Source organism: Anolis sagrei, chromosome 1, assembly GCF_037176765.1.
Source record: "Anolis sagrei isolate rAnoSag1 chromosome 1, rAnoSag1.mat, whole genome shotgun sequence".
Taxonomy (NCBI): domain Eukaryota; kingdom Metazoa; phylum Chordata; class Lepidosauria; order Squamata; family Dactyloidae; genus Anolis; species Anolis sagrei.
Genome location: NC_090021.1, coordinates 162898674 through 162912068, shown reverse-complemented (window position 1 = coordinate 162912068; position 13395 = coordinate 162898674). Strand labels below are relative to the sequence as shown.

The 13395-nt window shown below is 39.2% G+C and overlaps 1 protein-coding gene across 4 annotated transcripts in view; it reads right to left on the bottom strand.

The window, feature by feature from the left end:
* The window catches only part of ADARB1 (adenosine deaminase RNA specific B1), a 79146-nt gene that overhangs the window by 22144 nt on the left and 43607 nt on the right, over positions 1 to 13395 (bottom strand). For all 4 annotated transcript variants that reach the window (XM_067469893.1, XM_067469899.1, XM_067469888.1 and 1 more), the window contains 2 exons: positions 7996 to 8110; positions 6652 to 6820 (listed from right to left, as the gene is read on the bottom strand). In XM_067469893.1, coding sequence (XP_067325994.1) covers positions 6652 to 6820; positions 7996 to 8110 — 284 coding nt within the window. The remainder of the gene's footprint in view (positions 1 to 6651; positions 6821 to 7995; positions 8111 to 13395) is intronic.

Genomic DNA, 13395 nt, shown 5'->3' with positions numbered 1-13395 from the left:
TGGACGACGACGCTTTTTGGACTTTAACATCTTCCACTGGACTTACTTCGACTTTGGACTGCATTTGGACGACGGCATTGCTTTTCCACGCCTTGTTTGTTTGCATTCTTTGAACTCTGTGATTTTGGAGCATTCTGCTCAAACTTTTGTTTATCCTGGATTATATGCCGGTTTAATCCGGATTATTTGCTAAATTGAGTTTTTACCTTGGAATTTGCTAGAGACTTTCAGTTTTGACCAGGAACACTGAAGTAAGTGTCCCTGAGTCCTTTTTGTTGCCTTAATAAATTTTGTTTATAGTTTATCCCTGTGTCTGGCTCTTTAAAGGCGTCTGGGTTCCGACATGATGTTGTTGTTGTTGTTCATTCGTTCAGTCGTCTCCGACTCTTCGTGACCTCATGGACCAGCCCACGCCAGAGCTCCCTGTCGGCCATCACCACCCCCAGCTCCTTCAAGGTCAGTCCAGTCACTTCAAGGATGCCATCCATCCATCTTGCCCTTGGTCGGCCCCTCTTCCTTTTGCCTTCCACTTTCCCCAGCATAATTGTCTTCTCTAGGCTTTGCTGTCTCCTCATGATGTGGCCAAAGTACTTCAACTTTGTCTCTAGTATCCTTTCCTCCAATGAGCAGCCGGGCTTTATTTCCTGGAGGATGGACTGGTTGGATCTTCTTGCAGTCCAAGGCACTCTCAGAACTTTCCTCCAACACCACAGCTCAAAAGCATCTATCTTCCTTCGCTCAGCCTTCCCTAAGGTCCAGCTCTCACATCCGTAGGTTACTACAGGGAATACCATGGCTTTGACTAGGTGGATCTTTGTTGCTAGTCTGATGTCTCTACTCTTTACTATTTTATCGAGACTGGACATTGCTCTCCTCCCAAGAAGTAAGTGTCTTCTGATTTCCTGGCTACAGTCTGCATCTGTAGTAATCTTTGCGCCTAGAAATACAAAGTCTGTCTGCCGACATGATAGCTTTCTAAATTTTCATCTGGAAGCAATATGAAATGTATAGTCCTAACAAATCAATTAAATGGTAAATCAGCTTCCTATTTTTGACTACAGATAATGTACTACCATGGTTGTTTGAAAGGTACAGAAAACACTTTGGCTTTCCAAACATAATCCAAAATCCTCTGGAGGTATCAATATCAGAACAAAAACATTTTCTAGGATACTCAATAAACCTTGGAACTGTTTCTTGATATGACAGGTTTATCTTACAACAGATAACACTATGTAACAATTTTTTTAAAAAATCTGTTCTTGGTTTGAAGGTGTTATTGTTGTTTAATGTGCAGTACTTACTTTGAAAATAGTTGTTATACTCCAGAAACTTCATTTTTGTGGCTGCCACAAACTATGTTGAATTGGTTGAGACTGAGATATTCATTGAAAAACTTTAGTAAAATGTACTCCAGGATGTCCAGAGAAAACAAAGGGTTTTTTTTTTCAATTTAATAAACTTTCTCCATGTTTTTATGATCGAACCAATTCGGAAATTACATTTATAACCCAGGAATAAAGATCATCTTACATAGTTTAATCATATTAAAAGTAATCTTAAAAACAATATCATTAGATATTTTAGATAATATAGATGTTTAGGTAAGATAGCTTAAAAACAGAAAGTTTAGAATTATAAGCAATAATACCAAGGAACGATCAGATCTGAATTCTGATTCCTATGAAGGGCACTCGCCCCAAATTTAGTGGGCAATAACTTTCTAAGAGAAAGGGATGACATGCTTCAGATTGTTTTCAGAAGGAAGGTACTATTATATCTCCTGTAGCAAAAACTGTAAATGTTTGTGTGGTACCTTAAAAAGCAATAGTAGAATCCAGTGCTGCTGGACTATGATTCAGCAGATGCCTCTGCTAATGTAAAAAAAGGGAAACTATTTTCTTTCAAAGCCCTCTCCTTCTACAGTGCCCCCACCTCACTCCCAGCAACTCAGTCCAAGCTATTCTGAAAGATTCTGCAATTCTTTAGAATAGATTTTCAGGACATGAAGGTAGCCGCAGTTGTAAAGAATGAGTGAGAAAGACAATGGCACACATGCACACACTCAAATTGACAGTCACACAATTAGGCTGTATTAGTACTCGTATTAGTACTGATACTATTTATTTCTATAGCAGCATAGAAACTTGTTCCATTTTGTCTTTGAAAGGAATTAATAATCTTAATGCTAAGTGAGGACTTCTCTACATTAATCCCTGTTCTCTACACCAGAAAGCAAACCTGGACATCTAGACAAAAGCTGGAGACTTCTTGTCTGTAATGCAAGGAAAACCGGGTAAACCCCGTCTTATCTCACAGTACAAGAAGTCAAGGGATTCTCCAGAGTTTTGGTAAAACTCCAAATCAGCCCCACACTTTGGAGCTGCATGGAAAAGAGGAAGGATCAGGCTCATGGCATCCTCCCATTGATGTAACAGGTGGCCCTGGAGAGCTGAGATCTCGTTGCCATCATTGGGCGCCTTTGTTGACATCTGCAATGATACCTGTTCAACTAGAGAAAAAGAGGGAGGATTGCCCCTCTCCTTCTACATGGTTGTGTGGGTGCCTTTGGCAATGTCAGCAAAGGTGCCCAATGATGGCCAGGAGCTCCCCCAAAGCTCTATGATAATACTGGATGGTCCAGACTGCCCTGCCATTGCTGCAGGACAGATTTGGGAAGTGCAGCCAGCCCTGGGGGCCTGCTGAGAGTATTACTGCTCTGGAAGATCCCAGATTAAGTGGTATGTGTAGATGCACACCAAGTTAGCTGCATGTGTTATATCATGGGAGGTTCCCCTCAAAGACTTCCAGGAATGGCAACTCATGGGGTAGTCTGCCTGTACGTCATGATATGTGGGTTTTACATGTCCAGCATTAGTTAGGAGAATCCATATTTTTACTAGTAAATTGGATTTAAATAATTGATGCCCAAAGCAAATCCGCTTTTTTTTCTTAAAAAAGGTAATCTTACAATGTGTGTACTCTTTAGAAAACAAATCAAAAGTTACCACCTTAATCATCTGCTCTGACCAGAATGAAGGGGGGGGGGGGGGGGCAGAAGACAGTTCCATCTTGTCCCCTGTGCTTTACTAATAATATAATATAATATATATACATATAATACATAGATATAATATTATAATGTAATACAATATAATACTAATAATAATACAATATTGTAATTATATATTTTATATTACATGTAATATTACTAACAATATTACAATATAATGGTTTAGTACAATATAGTAATATATAATACTGATATTGTACTATGCTAATAATTATATATATATATATATATATAGTGTGTGTGTGTGTCTATATATGTGTGTGTGTATGAATGTATATGTATATGTGTGTGTATGTGTGTGTGTGTGTTGTGTATATATATATATATATATATATCTTGTAAGCCACTCTGAGTCCCCTTTGGGGTGAGAAGGGCGGCATATAAATGTCGCAAATAAATAAATAAAATTGATGCTGCATCTTTTCTCCATGTTTTTAATTGCCTTTGAAACTATTTATTTATTTGAAGTATGCATACACCTTCAGCTGAAAAAGACTCTCAGAAAGGCTTATAAATGGTTAATTTGGCAATTCCTTGCCCTCCAGCTTACAATCATAACAACGCAGGACATCCAGGAAAAGTGACAGCCATGGGCAGAGGGGATTAAACCTCTTTTTCCAAAGAGGCCAGAACCATGATAATAGGAATATCACTAGCTGCTGGGAAAAGGGACATGGTAGATCTCTGCTTCTCTGTCCTTTTCTTCCTCAGAGGCCACAGCAATGGAAAATGAAGGGAGGGAAGGACTCTTCCTGCTGGGGCCCAAGCATTAACTTATTGTGAACTTGGTCATTTCCTTGGTAAATAATTGAGCAAGAAAGGAATTACTGTCATATCAGGCTTCAGTCACTTCTCTCCATCACGAAAGGAGATGTACTCCTTTTTTGGCAGCTGGATGTCCATTACTTCTCTTCAAGAGGAAGGAGACAGACTCCTTTCACAGCAGACAGAAGCAATTGAAGTCTGCATATATTTCTGTCCACTGAAAAAGACATCTGTTGCTTTCTCAGCAGACATAAGCAACTGAAGCCTGGCTGTATTTCAGTCTGCTGAAAATGGAACTTGCTCCTTTCTCTGGGGAGAGAAAAGAGATGGATTGCGACGCCAGGCTTCCCATTAGATGTAGCACCTGGGGAGTACAGGGAGTGCTATCTGGAAATAAGCATCAATAGTTGCACAAATACAAGTGACTCCTTCAGTAGGTGAATGGTGGAGGCTAGATATTTCAACTGCATACTGTACACTATTTCCAGCTTTCAGCGACATGGTAATTAATTGTGTTCTCTAACAGAGAAGGGTATATATATCATAAAACTATATGCCTTGGAAATCCAATAGCATTGAGCCATAGCGGTTAAGGTGTTAAACTGCTATAATTCAGCAGTGCGGATACAGCCTGAGGTGCCTAAGTAGTTCTTTTGTGAAGTATACAACAGTGATTTCAAAGGATTACTTTCACATTGTTTGGGCTCCAATTATTTCTATAATGACATAATATGGGGGAAGAGCAAAGACACAAACACATACACACTTACACTTCTGCTTTCAACTTTCCATGGTGCCTTTGCCATGAACCTGTATGCCTCAGTTTGTGGCTGTACCTACTTTAGGTCTGTAGTTCTGCCCTACATTTCTTGCTTCACAAGACACAGTGGGTACTAACTGCCATTAAATTAAAAAAAACAACAGAGTGAACAGGAGGAAATCACCTTCCTTTCTCTAACATTAGCACAAGCATCTGTTTGATCAAAAACCATTTACAAGTGGAGTGGGAGCACTGGAATTCAATGCCTGGTGACCTAAGATTTCAGAGAATAAAGGCTGAAACCAGGCAGGTTTTTTACAAGGTGATTTTAAACTTAAATGCTTCATTGGGCTTTTAAAATCATTTTGTGGAGGCAACACATTTGGAAGTATTGATACTGTGGGATTTAGTGTCAATTACACTGATGTAAGTTGTATTGAAAATATGGAGCAGGGCATGTTCTTATTATTAGGTCAACCTTAACACACACAGGACAGGGGGAAAAAGCAAAAGTATGATGCCTTGCCACCTACTCTAACATAACCTTTGGGAAGACATTTTTAAAATTCCAACAAGTTGATTTTCAAATACACTGTCGAAAATTTACAAAGTTCTATCTGGCTCAATGTATTATTGGTTAACAATAGCCTTTTATGTGCAATTTATTTACAATCAGAAATGCATTAACATTTTTGTATTTCTTTGGTCTATAATTTATGTAGCTAATATTTATTGTCCCCATTCCTTTTCTCTTTTTAAAGCAACCATCAAAGATGAATAAACAATATTCTTTTGTCCAAAACACATTGGGCTACCTAGAGTAATAAAACCATTTTATATATCCCATGACTCAATCTTGCATGTACATGTCTTCACTGGTTGTTCCTTCTATTTTGGGGGCATCACAAAGATTATTAAGGATGCAAATATTTTTACCTTCAAGATTTAGGAAGGTCTCAACTAGTGTTTCCAGTTTGAACAAAACTATTATTTTTATGTCTCCCCCAGCCCAGTAGAGGAATTGAACCCCTTGCCCTATTGGTGGGTTTCATGTGGGAACCTCATGAAAGGAAATAGAAGTGCATTTTTAGGTAAACATGCAGGCTTAAATAAGGAGCAGAGAACCTCAGGACTTGGGGCCGATCTCTCAAAGATCTGGCTCCAGCTCTTTTGGGTTTTCCAAATGGTCACACCTCCTGTTTTCCAGCTTCTATATGGAGGCATTCCCCATTCTAATAGTTCGAAATGCCACTCCTATAATATGGCCTTTGGATGCCCACCCTCTGGCCAATTTTTTTAAACAAAATCTAGCTCTCCATCCACTCCACTCAAGATTTTTGGTCTCTATATATGAATTTAAAATTAAACTTGGTAAGTTTCCTTTTTATTACCAGTACCATTCTGGCAGAAAGGGTCCTCAAAACAAAATAAAACACCTTTCTCAAGCTTTGGTTCTAACATGCACTTCAATCATATGCTTCTAGTAGTCCACTCAATTTTAGGTAAACAGACTTGTCCCATACTATGAACCCTAGGAAAATAATGGAAGATTACCCCAATGTACGTGAATCCAGTGACAGCCTTTGTAAAAGTACCAACTTTTTTTTCTTCTGTGAGCCGTGAAGACAATATATATATGACAATATTGCCAGTTTTTCAATGGGTTTAATTTGTTTGTTAATTCTGCTATCTTTTGTTTGTTTCAATGGTTTCATTTTTCTTTCTTGTATTTTGTGTTATTGCTGTAAAGCAGCACTTTGAGGGCACTTACGGAGGAGATGCTCAAAGGCAGTATGTAAATGTGTTTACAAATAAACATTTCAATTCAAAAAAGATAAGAAAAAGCTCTAACACAGTTACTTTTTTCTACCCTTTCAGGTGCCAAATCAAAGTGCGACGGCAAGGGAATTATGCCAGTAGCATGGAACTCACATTTTGGTTTGCTGCATCAGCAGAGCACCCTATTGTCAAGTCACTAACCTGTGATTCTAAAGACAACTGTGGTCGATGGACCTTGCTTCTGTGCAAAACACCTGGGTTTGAGAAAGCATACCTTAAGAGCAGTTCAAGTTGTGTGTAGAGAAATTTAAGTAGGCATCTCCGAGCTATAATTTCTGCATGGCAATCATTCAGCGCAAGGCCACGATCACTCATATATTCTCCGTTTATACATTTGGTTCCTGTAGAAACACTTATAACCTGAGCATCTTTCACATCAGTGCCTAGAAAATAAATTTCAGGACAAAAAGCCAATAAAGATTTTTTCCAGAGGACTGACTTCCTGAAATACAAATGTTATGTCATGATTTCAGTACATTTTATGCATAATTTTATTATTATTATTATTATTATTATTATTATTATTATTAATGTCATTTTGATAATGTTGTTGTTGCCTGTTGTATATACTTTGATTTTATTGTGTGACTTAGGGCCTTTTACTCTAGCACTTAAGACCTGGCTTTTTATTAGAGCATTCGATCTCTGTTAATTTTTAATTTCTGTATATATGTATTTTATCTTTTACAATTTAGCTGTAAATGGCCTAGAGCATTCTCGGATGGAAGGGTGATTAATAAGTAATTAAAGATGATGATGATGATGATGATGATGATGATGATGATGATGATTGCTGTATTATGTTGTCCGGGCTTGGCCCCATGTAAGCCGCTCCGAGTCCCCATCGGGGAGATGGTGGCGGGGTAGAAATAAAGTATTATTATTATTATTATTATTATGTAATTTAAAGTATTGGTTGTGATCCCAAATGATCTGGAGAGAGGAGAGATTTTTAGAGACTACTCATTCCTTCTCATGGGATGCGAGATTGGCTCTTCTCTTTCATCTCTTTTCACTGGCAGGCAAATATATTTTTATTTCAACAGGTCTTCAATTTTTAACTGAGCTTGGCAATAAGGCTTTAAATATATTAATAGAATTTTTCATTCTTTGGACATGTTAAATTTATGTTTTGATTTTATGTTGTAAGGTGCCTTGGATCCCATATTGAAAGAAAGGCAGGGTGACAAATAAACAAACCAATAAATAAATCTAAGGGGGAAAACAGTTGTTAATTAGTGGGTTGTTGTAGGTTTTTCAGGTTGTATGGCCATGTTCTAGAAGCATTCTCTCCTGACGTTTCGCCTGCCTCTGTGGCAAACATCCTCAGAGCTTTCGACAATACAGTTGTTAATTATATATAGGTATTTCACTATGCCCCCAACTACACTGCCATATAATCCAGTTTCAAAGCAGATAATCTGGATTCAGAAACTGGATAATATGGAAGTGTAGATCCAGACTATATTAAACAAAGGTAAACTACACATTAAAGGATATTTCACATACTTACAAGCAACAACACACCATGTCAGCATGGGTGAACATTGGTTTTTACCTGTTGTCATGACAACTCCAGCTAATACTTTTCTACGAGCATGGGGTGATGTAAAGTTATCCGTCAAACTGCTGAATTTATCTACCACCAAGCGTGCAACAGCATCGGCTAAAACCTGCAAAAAACACAAAAATACATTGAATGTTTGAACAGACCTTTCAGTATTGAGCATAAAGATTTAGCTTTGAAACTACCTCTTTAAAAATTGATAATGAGTTTTTAAACCAGTATAATGCACCTGCCACAACTAATCAATACTACTGTCTTTAAGCTCCACTAATTTAGAATGTTAAACAGTGTGAAGCCCCATGCTTTAGGGCTTCTGTCATATCACCTTTGTTTTTGTGGCAGAACTTAGTACCCAGCATGGAACCAACTATCTGAAATGTCAGCAACTCACATAACATTCAATTTTTAATTAGGTTCTTTATGACAAAGATCCGATGAAAAGATATTACTATGGAGAACGAACATCATTGAACTGAAAAGCAAAATCAAAGGGTAAACATTTAACTGATTTCGGACTAGAGGGTAGCAAAAAGTAGTGTTCCACAGAGGTCAGTCCAAGATCCTTTTATTAATGGCTGAGACAGAATGAAGATAAATGAACAGAGATTTCCAAACTCAATGTTAGTATGTCAGGTGCAATGTGCAGATGTGTTGAGCGAACATAATGAGAAACCTCTGAAACTATGCGAAATAAGCAATCAATCATATATTTTAAAAATATAAATGAAGGGTTTTCATGAGATATGTTGTGTCCTCCTAAATTACATTATTACAATTTGTGTTGTATTTATTATAAGTGGTTGGTTTAATCTCCGGTTTCCAGTTACACAAAATGATGCATGTCTAAAAAGATGTGTCACCAACATGACATGTTTGGAAAGCCCTGTTGTAGAGAATGTCCAATGTTGAGGAACTGCAAATGCTTAGGTAGATTTATGTATCGTGTCATCAGCAACCATTGTATTACAATTCTAACAGAGCAAAACAAACACACAGATTAAAAAGAAAAAGAAAAAAAAACACACAGATTTTGCAAATTTGGTAGTTGGTTAAATGTTCTTTGACCAGTATCTGGCCACTTGGAGTGCCTCTGGTGTTGCCGCAAGAAGGTCCTCCATTGTGCATGTGGCAGGGCTCAGGGTGCATTGCAGCAGGTGGTCAATGGTTTGTTCTTCTCCGCACTCGCATCCGAGGATTCCACCCTGTAGCCCCATTTCTTAAGATTGGCTCTGCATCTCGTGGTGCCAGAGTGCAGTCTGTTCAGCGCCTTCCAAGTCTCCCAGTCTTCTGAGTGCCCAGGGGGGAGTCTCTCATCTGGTATCACCCATGAATTGAGGGGCTGGGTTTGGGCCTGCCACTTTTGGACTCTCGCTTGCTGGGGTGTTCCAGCGAGTGTCTCTGTAGATCTAAGAAAACTATGTCTTGATTTAAGTCGTTGATGTGCTGGCTGATACCCAAACAGGGGATGAGCTGGAGATGTCTCTGCCTTGGTCCTTTCACTATTGGCTGCTACTTCCCAGTGGATGTCAGGTGGTGCAATACCGGCTAAGCAGTGTAATTTCTCCAGTGGTGTGGGGCGCAGACACCCTGTGATAATGCGGCATGTCTCATTAAGAGCCACATCTACTGTTTTAGTGTGGTGAGATGTGTTCCACACTGGGCATGCATACTCAGCAGCAGAGTAGCATAGCGCAAGGGCAGATGTCTTCACTGTGTAGATAAAATCAAATTGCACACACACCTATCTACACTGACCACTTTGGTTGGTTTGAGAGAAATCAGTTCCCCTGTGGGGATGATTACTCTGATATGTCTGGGACTGTTTTGAGGATAGGAAGGTGATTACATTAACCTTTTTTTTTTGTCGTGTCAGGAGCGACCTGAGAAATTGCAAGTCGCTTCTGGTGTGAGAGAATTGGCTGTCTGCAACGACGTTGCCCAGGGAACGCCCAGATGATTTGATGTTTTATCTTCCTTGTGGGAGGCTTCTCTCATGTCCCCGCATAGGGAGCTGGAGCTGATAGAGGGAGCTCATCCACCTCTCCCCGGATTCGAACCTGCAACCTGTCGATCTTGAGTCCTGCCAGCACAGGGGTTTAACCCACTGCGCCACCGGGGGCTCCTATACATTAACCATGGAAGATGGCCTCAAACTGGGTCCAGAATCTGCAGTATTTGCAGCATCAGAATGTGGAGGTTTTTTTCTCTTTCCACATTAGCACTCTGGAGGCATATGAGGCATGAAAAAGGAGGGAAGTGATAGTTAGCCGTAGAGATAATCAATTACATGTCCCGGAGGGGGGGGGGGGGGGGAGAGATCAATTACCCTCCTGATCCTTTTTAACTTGAAAATGTGCTTCAGTGCAGGCAGGTGTCCATAAAGTGCTTGCGTTCTGCAGAGCCGTTTTCTCCATGTGATTTAGTTTAGATCTGCTGCTCTCTGAAGTGCATTAACGGGTTCAACTTGGGCTTTCCCCCACCTTTGCTTGATGTGCTTTATTGGCCTTGTTTTGTGTTGCAGCGTGCTTTGATGTCACACTTTTTGTAACTACTGCATTTTGAAGCCAGCCTGAAACCAGATTATATGGTCAGTGTAGATGTGCCCTAGGACAGACTTACTGAATCAACTGTCAGAGTACGTTTATTTCCCCCCCCCCCCTTTTCTATGGATCCATTCTAGTGAGGAGTAGAAATAAGCAAAAATAAAAAATTAAAATAATCTCAATAAACAGGGGAGCTGATAAGTGACAGATATGTTAAAACCACCTTTCAGTCAGATGTTAAAACCACCTTTTCCATCAGCCCACTTTGGTTGGGATTCAGTGTTTCCTTTTATGCTCCTTTGTATTTATATTTGAATTATTGTATGTTTAGTTTTAAGCTTTTTATTGTACTTCTGTTTGAATTACTTCTAAGCTTGTTGTTGTATTTATATTCAAATTATTATCTCATGTTTTATTATTGTATGTTTAAATTGATATGTTAATTGTTCAAATTCATATGTTATGTTTATTATTATATGTGTAATGCGGCATTGTATGCCATGGATTGTAAGCCACCCTGAGTCCCCCACTGGGGTGAGAAGGGCGGGGTATAAATGTAGTATAATAATAATAATAATAATAATAATAATAATAATAAACTCAAACTGCTCCGCAAAGCCCTTTGGACTCCACAAAGCAAGGCACTGCAGACTACTTCAACCAGAGAAGTCAGCCATAGCAACTTGAACCAACCTGGACGCAGCATTTTATTTGAGAACACAGAAATGCTATTTTAGCACCAAATAAAAGAATTACATTACAATAATAGCACTCAATAATAGCACTCAATAAATCAAAGACTCTCACAACCACCCTGTCAGACTACACAGAGAAGCCATCGAAATCCACAAGTATGTGGACAATTTCAGCAGAAAGGAGGAAACCATGAAAATGAACAAAATCTGGCTCCCAGTATTAAAAAAAACTCTAAAATTACAACAGCAAAACAACAGAGAGGAAACAATCTGGGACATATAATCACCTCTCAACAAAAGATTGCCCCAGGCACTGCCAGGCCATCAAATGCTAATCAAGGTGGTCAGTTGAAACATTCACACCTAGCTCCAGCAGACAAGAGTCCTTTGTCCCACCCTGGTCATTCCACAGATATATAAACCCATTTTCCTAGTTCCAACAGACCTCACTACCTCTGAGGATGCTTAATAATAATAATAATAATAATAATAATAATAATAATAATAAACTTTATTTCTAACCCCACGACCATCTCCCCAATGGGGACTTGGAGCAGGTTACATGGGGCCAAGCCCGGACAACAAAATACAGCAATAAAATCAAAGCATATACATCAGACAACAACAACATTATCAAAATGACATTAAAATAAAACAATAATAATAATAGTAATAATAAATTAAAAATAAAATAAAATAAAAATTCCAATAGACGCAATCTATGCTTGCCATAGATGCAGGTGAAACGTCAGGAGAGAATGCCTCTAGAACATGGCCATATAGCCCAAAAAACCCTACAACAACCCTGTGATTCCGGCCATGAAAGCCTTCGACAATACAATACAATTTTAGCACCAAATAAAAGAATTACATTACAATAATAGCACTCAATAATAGCACTCAATAAATCAAAGATTATTAGGAAGTGAGGGGAAGTCTATGAGGAGGAGAATCAATGTACTTCACTGGGAAGGGAATTACAAAGGGGTCAGCTTGCCTTATTAAAAAGCCTGTTCTTAATACTCATCAGCCTGTTAACAGATTTTACTCTGGATCTAGAGAGCTGGGTGTTTTAAAAAGCTGTTTTATAAGGCTGACTTGCTGTTTTGCAAACAAAAATAGGAAGAGAGTTCTGTACATCTTAAGATGTGAGGCAGAAGGAAAACCTCACTAAATTCAATGAGATTCACTCTCAACTAAGTATATGGCAGATTGCCGTCAACATCCAAGCCCCAGCATTATTACTGACAACATGTAAATGCCCAGAATACATTTGCTGGGCCTCTGCTGTTATTGGCTGCATGATGTTCTTTAGCAGGACCTACGTCAAAGGCATGAGGCTTCTGGCTCCATCCAGCTGCAATTACACAGCTGGGGGAAAGGAGCAGCTGTTGCCATTCCTTTGGAGAAAGCAGATTAGCTCTTCATAGAATCGTAGAGTTGAAAGAGATCACAAGGACCATCGAGCCCAGGCCCTCACAACCTATGGCCTTCCAGTGTATATTCAGTCTAAGGTCCCTTCTACACTGCCACATAATCCAGTTTCTGATCCCAGATTATCTGCCCAGATGGGATATATCCGAATCCTGAATTCGCTGCAAGGTAAAAGAGATGAAAGGCCCCATTTCATTCTGTAGACTTGGGGGAGGAAGATGGAGTGTGCGGAAAGGTTGGGGGATTATGAAGAGCTCCTGAATTTCAAGAATCACAAGAAAGGCTGCGGTAACTACTGTACCTTGAATTAACTCCATGTGATGCAGGCTCCTTCTTTGGAGGCTTTAAAACAGAGGCTGGATGGCTAACTCTCCCAGGGTTCTTTGAATGCAATTTTCCTGCTTTTTGGCAGGGGATTTGATTGCATGGTCCATGAAGTCTCTTCCAACTCAATGATTCCATAATTCTGTGTTGGCCCCTTCTACACTAGCCTTATATCCCAAGATCTGATCCCAGGTTATCTCCTTTGAACTGGATTATATGAGTCTCCACTATCATATAAACTGGAATAAACAGATAATCTGGGATCAGACCCTGGGGCATAAAGACAGTGTAGAAAGGGAGATAATTTGTATTTCTACACCATGCCTGACTGCAATTTGACATCATTTTACATATTTGCTACAATGTACGCATAATCTGGGGACCGGAGAAAGAGG